This window comes from Cajanus cajan, chromosome 2 (assembly GCF_000230855.2).
Source record: "Cajanus cajan strain Asha chromosome 2, NIPB_CcT2T_4, whole genome shotgun sequence".
Lineage (NCBI taxonomy): Eukaryota > Viridiplantae > Streptophyta > Magnoliopsida > Fabales > Fabaceae > Cajanus > Cajanus cajan.
In genome coordinates this window covers 60710247-60729785 of record NC_138518.1, presented here as the reverse complement: position 1 = coordinate 60729785, position 19539 = coordinate 60710247, and the positions used below count along the sequence as shown (strand labels likewise).

The following is a 19539-nucleotide window of genomic DNA, read 5'->3' as shown; positions in this document are numbered from 1 at the left end:
GGCCGAACGAGAGCTCTGATCCAATGCGCTGGTGAAGGGGTTGGTACCTGCAAAAGGCACTCCAACGCTTAAGTTAGGACAAACTCGAATATCTAGGATAATTAATGAATAGTGACGTTACCTTTTGTCCTGAGCTATTTATACTGACATTTATGGGCCCTGGACCCATGGGCCCTGCGACATATTTACCGTATTAGGTAATACACCTTAATCGACTAATTAACCTCTAATATTTGATTAAGAGTACCAAATGATGGTAGGCCGATCCTAGTGGCCGATTGGCATTCAGCTTCCTAGTTCCGCCATTCGGCGGCCGATGGGGTGGTGGCCGAACCTCCCTACCTGTACAAGTTCAAATAAAAAAGTATAAAAACATGATGAAAATGACATAAAATAAGTCTATAAGACAACTAATTTTTTTTTTTAAATCTAATTTCATATTATTTTATAATGATTTGGGAAATATATTTTTCATACAATTTTCATGATGTTTATAGCTTTATTGGATTAAATCCTCAATTGAATTTCATAATTTTCATTAGAACTGTCAAAACGGGCCAGCCTGGCCCATGTGGGCCAGCCCACCTTTACCCACTTTAAAAGCGAGCCAACTCAACTTGGTCCACTTTTGATTTTCTAAAAAAAATTGGCTTGGCTCGGCCCACCAAGGTTGGTGGGTTATATAGGCCAGGCCACCAAAAATTAAAAAAAATTATCAACAAAATTCAAAATTTTAAATTAATTATAAATTAACATAGTAGTCATAAAATTAGTATCATTAATAGTTATAAGTCATAACTCATCATACAAAATTAAATACAAATCATGATAAAAGTCCAAAATAAAAATTTTCAATATCCCATAATACAAAATTAACTACAAATCATACTTAAATTTTTATTGCAAAAAAAAATGGTAGGTTGGTGGGCTACCCGGCCCACCACGGGTTCAACCCGGGTGGGCCGGGTCAAAGTGGACCGAGTTGAGATATACCCACCTACTATAAAACTTCAATTTTTTTTGTCCGACCTGGCCCGTTTTCAAGGTGGGTCGGTTGGCCTACGGGCCCCAACCCATTTTGACGGCTCTAATTCTCATATAACTGAATATAATATTACAAGTTTTAAGTCTTGAATTAATAAAAAGAAATAGTTTAAAATTATGAAAAACAATTAAAAAATTATAAAAATAAGGCGATTCATTAATGACCCAATCCTCCTTTTATAGAAAAAAAAAAAAAAGCAATTAAGGCAGAAGAAACAAAAAAAGATTTAAAAGAAATTACTCTGTCGCTTTCTTTTATTCTAAGCATCCCAACTGGATCCAATTCATCCGGGCCGATCCAGCAAATTGTGAGCCCAAGCATAAATGACACTAACACGAAAACGACGCCGTCAAGATATTCGCTTTCCAACTATCTTGTTCGCTATCCCTCTTCTAAACCCCGTCCAAAAAATGCAGCACAAACGATGAAACCTCTCAAACTTCCTTCTCCGGCACTCTCACGTGCGCTCGCACGTGCCCTCAGCTCCGCCACCTCCACCACCACCACAACCACGCAATGCGGATCCGCGTTTCCGTTGAAGACGGTAACCACCGCGAACTTCGAACCCTCGCTGGCGGAGCTCCGGCGCCACGTGCGGTCGTCGGACTTCGTGGCCATCGACCTCGAGATGACCGGCGTGACCAGCGCTCCCTGGCGCGATTCCTTCGAGTTCGACCGCTCCGACGTGCGCTACCTCAAGGTCCGAGACTCCGCCACCAAGTTCGCCGTCGTTCAGTTCGGTGTTTGCCCCTTCCGTTGGGATCCCTCCTCCCGCTCCTTCGTTGCGTATCCGTATGAATGTTCTTTCTCTATTTCGATGTCGATTATCCGCGAACACTGTCAATTTAATCTCTCAAGTTCTCAACATACGAAAACGTCATTTTAGTGGCTCTAGTTATTAAACAATGATAATTTGAATGAGATGTCATATTTTGTATAATCAGGAGCTAATTTTATCAATACTCTATGTATGGTTTAGTCTTAGGAGTGTGTGTGTTTTTCAATTGGATTGAATTTTATTGGTGTTAACTGTTAAGTCAACTTTAATTTGTATGGAAAGTTGCATGGTGTTCTAAGCAATTTTAATGCTGGATGGACGGTGTCCTGAAGCCATTCTTTTGAATTTGTAGATTTTTGCTACTGAAATGGGAGTGATTACTGATTAGTGTCGACATTGCAGTTTTTTACCAGTTTGGCAATGCAGTGTGGTTATGAAGTTACCGGGTTGGTTTTTATAATGTAATGTTTACCGGGATTTATAGAATGGAAGGCTACAACTTTAGAAGGAAAAATGAAATAAGTTTTTTATAAGCTTAAATTTACTTATGCATAAACTAATTTGTAGAAGCTCTCTCCTATTAACTTCTCCAAAAGCTTATTTTTAACTTATGCAGCTAGTTTTATCTTGTGGAAAATTTCTTTTGATTTTTCTTCTTAATTGAATTCTTTCAAAAGCTGTTTTGATGGAGTTTCTATCACCATGCTAAAGCTGAAGCTAATATCAGAGACTTATGTTGACATATAACCCTGCATCACACAGTGGTCCTTCCCTATATTGGACCAAAGGGTTGTAACCGACCCTCAGACCTAACATCGTGCAAATACAGTTTACTAGGATCTGAGCATTTTTCTTTTTCTTTTCATTTTTCTTTTTTGGGGGGTCTTTCTGCTTCAGATTTCCTTGATAGTTTGGTTCTGATTACTATTGCTGCTGGAAATGATTTCATTTTATTCATCTCTCTTTCCTTTATTTTCGTTTTTTGCTTGATGAATGTTCTACCAGTGTTCTAAGATAGAAATTTTCTCTTGGCAGATACAATTTCTATGTTTTTCCACGTCAGGAGCATGCAGGGTTGGGTCCATGTGATGAATTTTTGTGCCAGACCACTTCAATGGATTTCCTGGCTAAATATCAGTTTGATTTTAATGTTTGCATACATGAAGGTTGCTTGCTTTTCCTTTTATTTCTTGTCGTTGTCTTTTCGTATTAACTGTTAAGCTGATTAGCTAATTAATAGAAGAAAGGAGTTTGTGGAGTAACATCCAGTATAAAAAGGTCCTAGCCACAGTAACCGGGATTACCTTGCAATTGCATGCTTTATTTCTATCCAAGGGAAAACTAAGATGTGGATGCTTCACTTTGGGGTTTATAACTTAGATGTTTGAGTGGTTCAACAGAAAAAAAAAAATTTATATATATATATATATACACAAACACACACACACACACACACGCACACTCACACACATAGTACTTGCTGTACTTCACTTTGGAAGGGCTCTACATGATTTTTAGGGTTGTAGGAAATTAGAAAATTATGGGGTCATTAAAGATGCTGATGGTCTATGATCTTTAACCAGTAATAGTTTGAATTTTTGGGGACATTTTGGTGTTCGTTTATTTATCTTTCAAGTCTGTCATTGACTCATAGGACTGGTATTCTGTTGTATGTATAACTTCATCATGACTTTTATGATTTCTTTATCTTGAGAAGTTGCACACTTGGTAATGTCAGGAATATCTTATTTATCCAGAAAACAAGAAAGAGAAGCATTAAGGGACGTTTTAAAGTTCAAAGATATTAGGGACATACCATTGGTAACCATGACAGACATTTTGTTCACTGCACGAATGAAACAGAAATTTAGTGAATGGCGTGATGGGTTATTACACGAGCAAAATCAAGAACAAATTCAAGAAGTTTCAAAAGACCCAAAATTTCAAGTGATTTTCTTTGAGATGCATCCAGCTCTTAGGCTTAATGGATTCACCTCTCACCAACTTAAATTGATTCAGTTGGTAACGTTTCTATATTTTGTACCCTCAACGTATATGTTCACATTTTGTTTCACATATTGCACATATATTAAGTTTGTGCTGTGTTTTGATGATTATTAGCCTAAAAAATTTCAGGTCATCAGGAAACACTTCAAAGATCTTTGTTATGTCAGTGTGAACAGGGAGACTTCTGGTTCACAACAATTAGTCGTATATACAGATTCAAAGGATGAATTAAACTTACTTATGGTAATAAAGCTTGATATTCTTTTTTTTACTTTTGAATTTTTGGAATCTTATTGTTCCTTCTGCACTTTTGAAATGATGGTGGAGGGTAACATTCAAAGTGGAAGTCGATATGGACCTTATATTGACCGTAATTTCTAATTCAGTATCTGTAGATGGACTATAAACAAAGCTTAACCCTAATTTAAGTTGTAATGGACTCATTGAATATTAATAAAACAATAAGTCTATGTTTTATTTGCATATAATTTGATATCTTATGTATTTTAGGCCTGGCACAGTGGTGCTGGAAAATGAGAATGCTAAGATAATCTGTGTTTTATTTATTGACACCACAGCACCTTATTAAATTCTTAAGAGAAGTGTTTTTTAATTAATGTGTTGCAGAAGAAGGTGAAAGAAGAAAATCATAAGGAAGCAGAGATGAAGATTCAAGTTGCAGTGGGATTTCGCCATGTTATTGATCTCCTTTCAATGGAGCAAAAGTTGCTAGTTGGTCACAATTGTTTTCTAGGTAACAACGGCATCCTATATTCTAGACAATCTATTTAATTTTATAGCACACTAAGATGATATATACCATTTCATGATACAGATCTTGCTCATGTCTACAGCAAATTTATAGGCCCTCTTCCAGCAACTCCTGAAGAGTTTGCTTTCTCTGTTAACAAGTGCTTTCCACACATTGTTGACACCAAAATACTCTTGAACACTAATTTTATGCTCCAAGAAAAGATGAAAAGGTCAAGAAAATCATTGGCCTCTGCTTTCACTTCATTTTGTCCACAAATTGCAGCTGGCTCCAGAAACACTGATCTAGGTTCACTCTCACACGTGAAGGTGGACATTGAAGTTGATGATTCAAGGTTTGTCTCTGCTATCTTTCTATAATAAATCCTGAACTGGTTATTGTGATTTAGGTTTACCAATCTAGTGGTGCAAAACCAGTGACTTGCAATTCTTTTACAATTGAGTTTATTTTTCAACTATTAGTTTGTGTATATTGTAGTTTTACATTTTCAACAGTATTCATACATGACATGGCTGTTTTCCTTTCTTTTATTCTTTTTCTGATATCTGACCCCAAAATGCAAAGTTTATAAATATATAACTATTCACATTTTTTTTCTTCTTTTATTTGAACATATTGTTCAATGGTAGATAACTTTTTAATTTCTTGTCTGGCTTTTTGTTGTCTACATATCTGCACCTAGCTTGAGGAGTTTTCTTAAGAATTTGGACAGCCAAGTCAAAACATTTAGTGTCCTATTTGTCTTAAAGTACTAATGTCTTGCATTTCATATGTTGTTCAAGCTGTCTCTCTAGATAGAGGTACTTTTCATACCAACATTAGACATGTATTTGCAGATCATCCAGCTGGAACCCTGGAGGCAAGCATGAAGCAGGATATGATGCTTTCATGACTGGATGCATCTTTGCCCAGTTATGCACTGATTTAGGTATCGATTTTAAACTCCACGAATCTACAAAACAGTTAGCCCTCAATGAGAAACTGCAGAAGTACGTGAATCGTCTATATCTTAGTTGGATGCACGGGGACATTATTGATCTAAATACCGGTAATAAGGTTGCAGATTCTTCACCTAGCCACAGCCTCAAGAAGCGGTACCCAAAAATTTTGTTTGAGAACATTGTTATTATTTGGGGATTTCCTTCTAAGCTGAAGGCAAATGAAGTAAGAGAGTGCATATCTAAAGTATTTGGACCGAATTCTGTAGTTTCTGTCTTCCACTTGGATGCAACTGCAGCATTTGTTCAGTTTAGCAAAACTGAATTTGTTTCTGATTTTCTTCTAGTGAAGGACACCTTAGAGAGAGGTGATGGTGCAATCATGGTTTTGCATCCGCTGGCAAAACTTTTGGAAGGTGGAAATACATGTGCCGCGAATTATGATACTTATAAAGAAATATGTGGTTCACCCTTATCAGAAGGTCTGTTTGCTGATCAGGCAAAGGCAGTTGGTATAAAATGGAAGACCAAATTGACAGAATACAAGGTAGCATTGGAGGGCGAAGAACATGGAAACCCAAGTGTACAAGGTAATGTAAATACAGCTATGAAGAATGTAGAAAGGACTAGGCAAAACACAATTGATCAGTTAAGAAATGCTCCATCTCGAGGGCATGTATCATCGTTTGAGATTGAGGATTCTTCATGTGTTGCAGAAGCTAACTCGTGATTTTGTACACGGTCAGCATGAAGATATAATGTTATATCAAATAACTTTTTTACGTAGCAATACTTTTTTGGGCTGGTATTGTATGAATTTAGAAAATGTAGCAATCTTAAAGGCATAATAGCGGTATGAAAATATTGATATATACCATTTACAAATTTTCTGAGATAGTTTTGCATATAAAAACCCTACCTGATAGTGTCTAGCAAGGATAATTGTAGCGTCCTTATTCTATTGAAAGTGACTCGCAAATCTGAAGACATTGATTGTACTATTAATCGTGACATTAACTCATTTTTATGAAATAATTTCTATCTTTCACTATGTTAGAAGTCCTCCTTTCAATTTGACAAAAGTAGGTGTAGTATCTTGGGAAAAGTTCATAAATTTAAATCCAACAAATATTATTGCTCGACACAACACTTGTAAACTTGGGAAGCAATGGGCTCAATTTAAGTTGGGAGTCATGTATTGCTATTTACTTTAACCGTACGTTTAATTTGAGAAGCTGTATTTTTTGCTTTTACTTTTAATTAATAAAACTGCTATTTTGTTTTAACTTTTTTTTGTTTTAATTTTTTTAGGAAGAGTGAAAATAGAAAACAATAAAACTTGTTTTTACTAGTTCTTATATCAATTTTCGGGAACAAAAAATAAATAAGATGGTGTTTATGAAATTAAAGGAAAAATAGAATATGAAAGAAATTTCTCATAATGAATACGTGGCTTTCTTATGCTTTGAAGTTTGAATACTTGACAATACACAAGCAATACCTGCACACGTTCGTTAACAAATGTTTTTAAGATATTTAATAAAAAAATGTTATCAAGATATTTTTTCCATCATTTTTAATGAACTGTTTTAGAATTTCTTAACTCGTGTCCCACTCGTTATAAAAAAAATACGGAATTAATTTACACTGTTTCTGTAACTTATCACGTGCTGCTCTTTCAAGCAGTAATTTTTTTTTTGTTAAGATTCTCTCCATTTTTTTTCTCTTTTTTTTTTTTTTTTTTTTCTATTACTATAATTTTGGAGATATAAATGAAATGGAGATATCTCATACCTAATCAAGAATATCAAATATTTTTCTAAAAACATGAAAATGGAGAGAGAAAAATAGAAAGGATCTTTTTCCATTAACTTTACACTTTACTAAAGTGATAGAGTTGTCCCATCCCATCACATAGGCATAGATAGAGACAGAGTTGCTTGTAACATTCATAGCAAAATTATAGATATTGTATCCATTTGTTTGTTTTACATGAAAAGATAATTATTTATCAAACATTTTAACGTAGAATTTATGATGGTGGTTAATTTAAAAATATATTATTAATTATAATCAATGATTCAAAATATATTTTACCTAATTTTGAACCAAATAAATGTATCATCTTCCCTTTCAAGTTTGAATCAGGAAACAATCCTAATCACTCATTATAGAAATTACTATATATATATATATATATATGATAAAATCAAGTTTGTCCTTCTTTTATGGACTCCAACTATATTATTGTATAACAAGTTTATCCATCTTTTATAAAGTCCAGCTGTATCATATAACTACTCCAGTGAAATTATACTATCACAACGTCAAATTTTGTACATCATATTTAATACTTTCTACATTTATTCTCCATCTGTCATTTTTCTTTCTTTCTATACGTGTGTTTCAAAAGCGCTTCACATCGATTGAAAGGTACTAAATATATATTGTCAAAATAATTGTACACAAAGCATTATCTCATATAGGTAAATATGTGAATACATCATCAATATTAATTTATATAAGTGATTATAATTTGTATATTTTAATTAAGAGATAATCATCCATACATTATTAATATAAATTTTTTTTACACTAACAACCAATCATATTTTTTAATAGTGTTATGTTATTTGTTTATTTAATCAAATAACAATAAAATAAAATAAATTTAAAAATATGATTAATTGTCAATATAAAAAACTTTACACTAAAAATGTATAAATAATTAACTTTTTAATTAATATGATATAAGTGATAACCATTTATATATTTTAATTAAGATATTCAAGAATTCGAATCGAATCCTTAATCCTTATCTTAAATATGAAAGATATTAGTCATGTAAATACACCAACATGCCAAAGCTTTTATGGTGCATATTAAAATTTTCCGTCTTAAGTAGTGAGGGAGTCGGAGACAGGTCCGAGGAAGTTATAGTGCTAATTGAGAAATGTTTTTTTTTTTTAAAAAAAGAATTATGAAAATAAAAACATTCTCGTACAAATTTAACATATTAAAATGAATTAAAAATTAAAAAGGTATTAACATATAATTCATATAATAATAATTATCTATATATCTAATCATGCTATAAAGAGAATACTAAATGTATAACTGATTTTAATTTCTACTTTTTAATCAGTCATTATATCCTTTAAATATTAAAAAATAATTTTTATTTATTTATTTATTTTATTATTTATTATTTATTTTATTTTAAAATTTTAAAAGACACAAAATATCTCTTTTTCTACTAATTTTAATAAAGTTGAAATTTAGATACTTTATTAATTTTACAGACATATTAAATTTATACAATAATCTCTGTAAAACACTTGATTTATACATGTGGATACAAGATTTATATATGTTATAATTGATTTCAGTCTCTACATTTTTGGGGACTATTATATTCCTCAAATGTTGAGAAATAAATAAAAAAAAGAAACTTATGATATTTTTTTTAAAAATAATCACTTATAATTACCTATTCCATTATATTTTTTATTTATTTTTAATTTTTTAAATTTTAAGAGACATAAAATATCTCTTTTTCTGCTAGTTTTAACAAAGTTGAAAACTCGATGCTTTATTAATTATTTAATGTTATAGACATTAAATTTATACAATAATCTCTGCTTGAAAAATTGGTTCAATAGTGTAGGTGTGTTGTTGTAAATTGAGTTCAATTACTATGATAAAAAAAATGTTTTCCACAAAGAAGATGGAGGAGTCATATGCTAGTGTGCTACTATTCATGGGGTCCATTACTTCTTGTTTCCATACGAATGATTCCATGGGTTGTCTAATGACCGTTGCAAAGTTTTCATTTGTGATGCTTTTACGCTATTTGCTGCTTTTCGATGTCACATGCTCTGTTTTTTTCCTCATCTCACATGTTTGAATTTATGTAATCAATATTCATAACAGACATATACTTTTTCTTCTTTTTTTTTAAAAAAAAAATTTAAAGGCTTCCATTAATCATGTTCACCTCATTATATAGATAGATAGAATTTCAAGCCAGTGAATTCAAAACATTGTTTGTACATTAAAGTTAAACATGAATGCTTTGTAGGAAGGTTGGCTTTTATAGCAATTGCTCCAAATTATCTACATTCAATTAGTGATTAAATTTGATTTCTTTTGGGTATTTCTCTAGGAAGATAACCTCAATCAAAGATTTGTAAACTTCACTATCCTTGTATATCAGTCACATTAACATATGAATATTGTAGTTGGATATCCTGACTCAATGAGGACACTGGATTTATTTATTTATTCATTCATTTTTGTCCTCTAGACAGCTCAATCTTTTTTCCCTAATTTATTTCTTGGCGTTTTGGTCAATAATCCATAATGAGACTCAGAATTTGCCTCATATAACCGTTACAAAAGTCAATGGTATCTGGCTCCAGTCAATGCTCCCAATAATGCAAATTAAGGTATCATTGAATCAGTCACCAAATGTTCCTAACACAAAGATACGTTATGGAGCCTCTTGCCCTCAGCATAATCATTAACAAGAAATGAAACTTTTTGTCCAATTTTAAAAGGATGCAACCACTCTTATCCATATAAACAGTTGATTCTTTGATGATGAATTATTCAAAGTCACCAAAATAATTAACTACACATAAAACTTAGAGAGAGAAAATATCTCACTCGAAAGTGCTGAATACAATTGTTTTTTCCTACTATAGTTATGTACTTATCTCCAACCTATTGGGTCACAGTCTAACTTCACTCACGATACTGTGAATATCACTAGAGTGATTGTTATGCAAAGCAAACTTGAGAAAGATATAATATGACCAGAAACAAAGTGGATTTTGGTATATAGTATATACTAACTAACCACTAAGCTTTATATGTCTTGAATACATTATTGGCACAATGAAGTTCAATGTAATAGCTTGAACTCCAGTCAATGAACCATGGATTTCCCTATATGTCAAACTAGAACACCAAATGTCCAGAAAGAACTAAAGAATCAAATGAATAACAAATTCAGCATCTAACTAATTCAATCAATTTTGATCTCACACACAACCTGGCCAGGACAGACCTCTTCCTCATCAGCATCTGAGACAATCTCATCAAGACTCAAAGGCAGGGAAGTGGAAAAAGTAAGTGTTGGTTTCACTTTAGGCACCACAAGAGACACTCCTTGATCATTGTTGAGAATCTGCAACACCCTTCTCATGGAAGGCCTTTGAGCACTATCAGGGTTAGCACAACTGAGCCCCAAAAGCAAAAGCTTCCTCATTTCCCCTTCCTTGAACTCCCCATTCAACCTCCTATCAGCAGCCTCAATGATCCTCCCTTGAGAGTGCAAACCCCAAACCCAATCCACCAAATTCACCATCTTCTGCCCCTCTTTCTCAATTGGCCTCCTACCACATGCCACTTCAAGGATCACCACCCCATAGCTGAAAACATCAGTCTTCTCATTTGCCACACCACATTGGAGATACTCAGGAGCAAGGTACCCCATTGTGCCTGCAGTTAGTGTTGAAACAGGACTCTTGTCATGGTCCATAAGCTTGGCCAAGCCAAAATCCCCCAACCTAGGGTTCATGCTTCCATCTAGCAATATGTTACCAGCCTTAATGTCCCTATGAATTACCCTTTGCTCACACTCTTGATGCAAGTAACTCAAAACAGAGGCCAAGCCAACAGCAATGTTCACCCTATGAAACCAACTCAACACATTGTTATTATTAGTCCCACTCCCACCTTCACATTCTTGGTAAAGCACCTTGTCCAGGCTCCCATTGGGCATGAACTCATACACAAGCAACAACTCACCCTTTTCAACACACCATCCTAAAAGCTGAACCAAATTCTTGTGCCTCAAACCTGCTATAACAGAAAGCTCAGCCAGGAACTCAGTTCGCCCTTCATATTGCCTTGACCTTTTAACCGCAGCAACGGTCCCAGAAGCCTCAAACAAAGCCTTGTAGACCGTCCCAAACGAACCCTTCCCAATGACCCTGGAAGCATGAAACCCCTTAGTGGCCAACTTCACCTCCTTGTAACCAAACTCCTTGGGACAACACCCCGGAGCCCCCAAAGCAAAACCCTTGCGCCTCCTCACACCACGCCACTTTTGGAAAGAAACATAGCCCAAAACCACAAGCACCAAGCAGAAGAAAGCAGGAACCACAACACCAACACCAAGACCAATCACAAACCTCTTGCCACGGTTACCCTCGGTGGAGCTGGAAGCAACAAAAGTCGAGGGGCTCAAAGAACCGTTGTGGGGGTGCAAGTTGATGAAATCAGGTTTCTCAAAAGATTGAAACTCGAAGCTCCAAGTCATGAGTTGGACAAGGTCGGTGCTTCCTAGCGTGGAAGCGGAGAACCCCACGTAGAGGCTGTCGTTGAAGTAGTGATCAAGGTCAAGGTCAACGGCCAAGGAAGGGTTTTGAGGCTTGGAGGAGGTTGATGATGATGATGATGATGATGATGAGTAGTTTAAGTAGACATAGAGTTTTTTGTTGTGGGAATTGTAGAGAAGCCATGAGGTGATTATGGGGTTGGGAGTGATGAGGTGAAGGGTGGATTGTGTGGTGGTGTTGGAGGTGGAGAGTTGGAGAGAGAGGAGGGTTGGGGAGGGGTGGAAGAGGAGGGAGAGGGAGTGGGAGGAGTTGAGGAAGAAGGTGAGGGTGGAGGAGGAGGTGGAGGAGGTGGTGTTGGTGATGGAGAAGGAGAAGGTGGTGGAGAGGGAGGAAGGGGTGGTGGTGGTGGTGGTGGGGAAGGGGTGGTTGTAGAGGAGGGTGCCGGAGGAGGAGGCGGGGACGGGGGTGGCGCGGGTGAGTCCGACGAGGCCGTTGCGGAGGAAGGAGTCGCCGAGGAGGGTGATGTTGCGGAGGGGGAAGGAGGGGAAGGAGAAGGTGGTGTTGAGGGAGAGCGTTGGTGTGAGAAGGATGATGAAGAGGATGGTGAAGGTGGTTGCAATGGTGGTGGTTGGTGAAGACATGGTTGATGAATGTGAATGTAGAAACTAGAGAAGGAATGAAGGTGTTGTGTTGTGGGGTTTAAATAAGAGATGGGTGGGAAAATGGGAATACGTGGGATGCTAACGTTAACTGTTGTGGAAAGTGGTAACTGATATAAGTGGCTTCTTTGCCTCTTTAACCATCTTTTATTCTAGATTCAAAAAAGTACTTGAGCATTTCGTAAATTATACACAAAATTATTTAAAAAAAAAAAATAGATTAAATATATAACAGATAACTAAATTATATAACTAAATAAATAATATTTTAAAATAAATTAAATAACTAATTAAAAGTAAGTAAACAATTTTAAAATATTATTTTTAGATTAAATATTAATTAAAATAAGAAATTCAAAATAAATAAATAAATAAACATTTTAAAATAAACAAATAAGATTCTAACTGTCATTCGAATAAGCATAATTTTGTTCGCATATTATGTTTATTCGTGAAAGTTTATGTTTTCGAAAGAAATCATATTTGAATAAAAGTTTTATTTATTTAAATAAATTTTTTTTTGTGTGTGAGTAATGATTTTTATTTAAATGTAAGTAAGTTTCATTCAAATACAAAAAGATTTTAAACATATATTGATTATTTTTGTGCTGATTTATGAAGAAATAAAAATGACTGATGACAAATTTTGTACATACCAAACTATTGTCTTTATTTCTTTTCATGTATTTTTTCTCACTCCTCATTATTTCTTCGCTATCTCTTGCCTAAAAATCATAGTGTATAACTTATTAAAAGTTAATATATATTTTTCAATAAATTAGTATATAAATTAACAATCTTATTATAGATAAAAAGAACTCTAATGAACTTTTAATAAGAATTATAGTAGTGCTTTTCATTTCATTTTATGAAAAATAAACATAAAATTTATTTTTTCACATTTGAGGATAAACATTTTTTTAAATGTTACTACTTTTGTTACTATGTATAAGACCTAATTAATTTAAAATTATTATTTTTTACATAAGATTTAATTCATATTATCTCATATATTAATTATTTTTATATTAAAATATTCATAATTAAAATATGTTCTTTTAATTTAATAAAATGTAATAAATTTTTTAAAGAACATGAACTTTAACTGATTTGGAAAAAGATGGTAAGTAATTAAGGAAGATAAATAGTATCGAACATGTATAAGTATTAATTACAAAAAATTAATTTATATATATAATGAATTTATTTTTATCAATTAAATGAATTATTTTTTTTATCTTGATAAATCATATAATTGAATTTTACATAAGAATAAAAATAATATTGTATAAGCATTTATATAATTAAATAATTAAATTAAAAGAGATACAGACTTACTGAGATGTGTATCACATCACATGTCATAGGTTTAAAAAGGAAAAGAAAAAAATATTTTGCTATATTTGGTGGTCAAAGGAAAAGGAGGGATTCAAACTCTTAGATATGTGAAGTGATTGAAGCATTTTCCTATGTGAAATCATTGATGAACCCAGAAACCCATGTGACTCACTCGTGTTTCAGACCCACCATGTCACCAAAGTACCATTCAAAACAAAACTTATATTATTACAATTTACAAAGTACAAACTACATGTCATGCTGCACATAGCCGTTATAGATGTGAGACTCATCATTTCAACATTAATTAATTAACATTATATAAGATTTTTTTTTTAATTTTCATTTACACACATTTTAAAAATATTCTCAAAATTAGAAGAAAAAAATTAGCTGATGAATGGAAAGGCTAGCTATATCTAGTATGCCATGTCTTAAAACATGAATTCATATATAAACTTTATAAAATTAATTTGTAATATAAAAATTAATTTTTATTTATATTCATTATTATGATTATCTTATTATTAGTTGGCCAATACATTTCTTATTGAAAACAAAAAATCTTTAAGCGTAGAATTTGTAAACTAGACATTTGTTAGTGTTTTGATAAGGGTTCAATAATAAATAATCTGATAAATTTAGTAAATATTAATAATTATTATTTATTATAATAAATTTTAATATAATTTTTAAAATATAAATTTAGAATTTAACTAAAGTTTTAAAACTGACTGACTCATAAGATTAAATTTTATATATATATATATACACTATTACAAATGAAATGATAGATTACAAATAATAATATGAATTCATTACAAAAAATGTTATATATAGTGACATAAAAAAATGTCACTATAGGTACAATATATGTAGGTATATATCTATTTGACATATAGTTACATATAATTTTAGTGTTGATTTTGAATGAGATTTAACAATATATTTTGTGTATCACTATAACTTATACTTATATTTTTAAACAATATACTAACATATATTATATTTATTGTGTAGGTAAAAGTAATTTTTAGTGACATATATTATATTATTATAGATTATATGATAATTTTCTTGTAGTTGTACTAGTAAGGCCATTCGGCCACCCGGTTCGGCCACTCGGCCACCTGATAGCCGACACCCAATCGGCACCTGAATGACCGAACCAGGTGGCCGAATGCCGTTCGGCTACCAGGTGATCTATGAACTCAGATTCCTACTAATAGAGGTAAGAATGTACCCATAATTAAGGATTAAGGGTTAAGCATATCCGTAAGCCGATTAGGAGCGTATTACCTAATCTGGTAATCTTGTTACAGGGCCCATGGAAGTCTGGGCCCATAAATGTCAGTATAAATAGCTCTTGTCACGAGGTAAGGTCACTGTTCATTAATTGCTATCGATATCTACGCTTTGTCCTGACTTGAGCGTCGGAGTGCCTTTTGCAGGTACCTCCCCCACACCGGAATATTGGATCGGAGCACTCGTTCGGCCCTCAGAATACGAGAGGATTATTGGTGTATCCTTCAGACAGGTACATTTTGGCGCCCACCGTGGGGCCGAACCGAAACGATTCTAAAAGATCAACTGAGCGAAAGCAATGGCGATAACTAGGAGAACGAACATGGAAGAACATCAAACCGAAGAAGAAGAGCATGTGGAAGTGGTAGATGAAACTGATCTTTCGGAGACTGTTCGTCTGCTGAAGCGAGAGATGGAGGCAATGAAACAGCAGCGAGAAAAGGATGCGAGGGAGCTTTCAGCCTTGAGAGCCGAGAATGAGGCGTTGAGAAATCAAGATTCATCGTGGAAACCTACTCAGGCCACAAACACGCAAACCCAGGGGTCATATCAATCCCAGGAAATACACACCTCGGCCCCTCATGCCTCGGCGGTGGCACCTCAAAAATTCCCTTCGGTCATACCAACAGTAGGCCGACCCACAGATTTGGCAACTATCGGATCGCACCGACACCCATTCACTCCATCCATCATGCAACTCTCTTTGATGGACAATTGGAAATCTTTACCTATCGATAAGTATGATGGTACCACTGACCCTGATGAACATCTCGATGTTTTCCTTACGCAGGTAACCTTGAGCACTACGGACGACGCTGCTTTATGTCGTATCTTCCCAACGTCTCTCAAAGGTAGGGCCTTGAGTTGGTTCACCCGACTACCTCCCAATTCAATCGATTCTTTCAGCACCTTGTCGTCACAGTTCACTATCCAGTTCGCGACAAGCCGTCCCCATAGCTTGACCTCTCTGTCACTAGTCAGCCTTCGGCAAGACAAGAAGGAGACGCTTCGTGCGTTCATAGATCGGTTCAATAAGGCAGCCCTAGAAATTCGAGACCTCAACCCGGCCGTAGCGCTTCATCATCTGACCACAGCGCTAAAGCCGGGGCCATTCGTCAATAGCCTTTGCAAGAAACCTCCTACAGATATTAACGACATGCGAAGAAGAGCAGATAAATATATGCAGATGGAGGAGTTGGTCGAGTTCCGAAATCAAGCCCGAGTTGAACCGTCGGGAAAGCCCGAAAAACCAGTGGAACCATCCTATCAGGGGCGAGGTAAGGAGATCACTCTTCGGGATCGGCCAACGCGGGGTCCGAAGTACACTCACTACACTCCACTCAATGCAAGCCGCGCTGCAGTTCTTGAACAAGCTCTGGCATCGGAGGTTCTGACCGTCCCAAAAAGAGCTTCCACGCCATCGCGCGCCGATACTAGTAAATCTTGTCGGTACCATCGCAATAGGGGGCACTCTACCGAAGAGTGTGCGACCCTCAGAGATAAAATTGAAGATTTAATCAAGCAAGGCCAGCTTCATAAGTTTGTGGATCGGTCTGATTCGCAACGCCAACGTCAACCTAGACATGACCCACCTCGGCAAGATCGCGCCGATAGACCTCGCCGCGAGCGAAGCAGATCACGTGAGAGGAAAGATGAGCCGACATCTTCCCATAGGCGAGTCATCAACACCATCGCAGGGGGATTTGCGGGAGGAGGTTCAACCTCTTCGGCGCAAAAGAGGCATTTACGCGCCGTCCGATCGGTCAATATGGTCAGTCGGCAACCTGTTCGAAGATTACCCGCTATAACCTTCACTGACGCTGACTTCCAAGGGATCGATCCCATACAAGACGATCCAATGGTAATTAGTGTTGAAATCCACAATTGCATAATCAAGAAAACCTTGGTGGATCAGGGCAGTTCGGCCGACATTTTGTACTGGAATACCTTCAAGCAGTTGGGAATCTCAGAAAAAGAACTCATGCCATACGATGATCCCTTGGTTGGATTCTCGGGAGAAAGAGTCAGTACCAAAGGGTACATTAAGCTTTTCACTCGCTTCGGTGTCAACGAGCAAGAGTACAAGGAAATCCAAGTTAAGTACATAGTGGTACATGCTAATACTTCCTACAACATTCTCCTCGGTCGGCCGTCATTGAATAGGTTGGGAGCTATTGTCTCAACACCACATCTGGCAATGAAATTTCCATCCGACAAGGGAAAAATTCTTACAATGCATGCCGATCAAAAGGCAGCTCGAGAATGTTACTTCGCTAGTTTGCGAGTAACCCCCGTGGAAGAAAAGCAATCGAAGTCAAGGAGAGTTCACGTGGTAAACCCTATGGTAGCAGATAAATCCTCGGCATGGGACTTGGATCCAAGAATGAATGAAGATGAGCGAATGGAGTCAATAGAAGAAAAAGTTGCAGTCCAGATCGGCCCCGATACATCGCAAGTCACGTACTTGGGAGCCGGATTATCTGAATCAGATCGTCGTGCGTTAAGCAAAGTCATTCAGAAGCACGGAGATCTCTTTGCATGGATCCCCTCAGATATGCCAGGCATCGATCCTAAGGTTATGTGCCACAAGCTCTCTGTTTGCCGAGAGGCCAAGCCTATAGCCCAACGAAAAAGGAAGATGGGCACCGAAAGGAAACTAGCGGTTGAAAATGAAGTGGCCAAACTACTTGAAGCAAGGTTCATCCGGGAAGTACAATACACAACATGGCTCGCTAACGTAGTTATGGTCAAGAAACCAAACGGAAAATGGCGAATGTGCACGGATTACACCAACCTGAACAAAGCCTGCCCAAAGGATGCTTATCCTTTGCCCAACATTGATCGTCTGGTTGATGGTGCCTCGGGGCACAACATGTTGACATTTCTCGATGCCTATTCAGGATATAATCAGATCCAAATGCACCCACAGGATGAGGAGAAGACGACTTTTATCACCGACTCGGCTAACTATTGTTATCGAGTAATGTCATTCGGCCTTAAGAACGCCGGTGCCACGTATCAACAACTTATGAACAAAATATTCAAAAGTCAGATCGACAAAAATATGGAGGTTTATGTGGACGATATGGTTGTCAAATCCAATAACCTTAATCATCACATCATAGACTTGAGTGAGATCTTCCACCAGATTCGACATTATAACATGAGACTCAATCCGGAAAAGTGCGTCTTCGGAGTCGCAGGCAGCAAATTCCTTGGCTTCATGCTTTCAGCCAGAGGCATTGAAGCCAACCCTGATAAGTGCCGAGCTGTAATCGAAATGCGAAGTCCTCAAAATGTTAAAGAAGTACAACGATTGGCTGGTCGGCTTACAGCTCTGTCAAGGTTTCTCCCATGCCTCACAGAAGTAGCAAAACCAATCCTGAAACTTCTAAGAAAAACAAAGAAATTCGCATGGCCCGAAGAGTGTGAAACGGATTTTCAAGCGTTGAAGTTGCGTCTCGGAACGCCCCCAATACTCTCTAAGCCCGACCCATCATCGGCCCTTGTGGTATACCTGTGTGTCTCCCAGGAAGCCATTAGCTCAGTCTTGATACAAGAAAAAGAAACTCAAGTGCCCATTTATTTTATCAGTTGCATGTTGCAAGACTCGGAGAGTCGGTACCAATTACTTGAAAAAGTGGCACTCGGATTGGTTCACACGGCTCGGAGATTGCGGCAATATTTCCAGGGACACAAGATTGTGGTTCGAACTGACTGTCCTATCGCTAAGGTCTTACGGAAACCCGAGCTCGCAGGCCGAATGATGGCATGGTCCGTTGAACTGTCAGAGTTTGACATCTCATTCGAACCAAGGGGGCCGATTAAATCACAACACTGGGCTGAGTTCATTAATGAGTTGCAACCTAGTGGTCAACTCCAAAGCGATCAATGGACAATGCATGTTGATGGCTCTTTGAACAACGTTGGCAGCGGGGCAGGCATAATTCTTGAAGGACCAAAGGGGATTATCCTTGAGCAGTCAATGCACTTCGGATTCCGAGCCTCCAACAATTAGGCCGAATACGAGGCGCTATTAGCAGGGCTAAGATTGGCAGATGATATTGGGGTTCGGCGTTTAATTTGCTGGACAGATTCACAGATTGTGTCGGAGCAAGTTAATAATCACTTTCAAGTAAAGGATCCCAACCTGCTCCGTTATTATCACCTCTTCCACAACATGTGTTCCAAGTTCGATGAAATACAAGTACGACACACGCCAAGAGAAAACAATGAACGAGCCGATCAACTAGCCAGGTTAGCAAGCAGTTCCAGAAAACCAGGTCAGCTAAGAACTACCTTGCACCTAGAATTACCCACTCCAAGCACCGCTATGACCGATAGCATGGC

At 36.4% G+C, this 19539-nt stretch overlaps 2 protein-coding genes and 1 pseudogene across 4 annotated transcripts; 2 read left to right on the top strand and 1 right to left on the bottom strand.

Annotated features, from left to right (window-relative positions):
- The first annotated feature begins 1411 nt into the window (after positions 1 to 1411).
- On the top strand, positions 1412 to 6433 carry AHG2 (Polynucleotidyl transferase, ribonuclease H-like superfamily protein). Of its 3 annotated transcripts, none has more exons than XM_020377260.3 (7): positions 1412 to 1837; positions 2859 to 2989; positions 3562 to 3845; positions 3960 to 4073; positions 4458 to 4584; positions 4666 to 4936; positions 5439 to 6433. In XM_020377260.3, the coding sequence occupies exons 1-7, from the start codon at positions 1470 to 1472 to the stop codon at positions 6268 to 6270; spliced, it is 2127 nt and encodes a 708-aa protein (XP_020232849.2). In that variant the 5' UTR covers positions 1412 to 1469; the 3' UTR covers positions 6271 to 6433. The 3 variants fall into 3 exon arrangements, with proteins under 3 accessions (XP_020232849.2, XP_082924699.1, XP_082924700.1); XM_083068574.1 differs by lacking the exon at positions 1412 to 1837 and adding an exon at positions 1862 to 2269; XM_083068573.1 differs by lacking the exon at positions 2859 to 2989 and having other exon boundaries at positions 3581 to 3845.
- A 3679-nt stretch (positions 6434 to 10112) lies between these two features.
- On the bottom strand, positions 10113 to 12640 carry LOC109813110 (putative L-type lectin-domain containing receptor kinase S.7 pseudogene; annotated as a pseudogene).
- Positions 12641 to 15511: 2871 nt separating this feature from the next.
- Positions 15512 to 19207, top strand: LOC145955104 (uncharacterized). Its single transcript, XM_083069807.1, has one exon. The coding sequence runs from the start codon at positions 15512 to 15514 to the stop codon at positions 19205 to 19207; it is 3696 nt and encodes a 1231-aa protein (XP_082925933.1).
- The last annotated feature ends 332 nt before the right edge of the window (positions 19208 to 19539 follow it).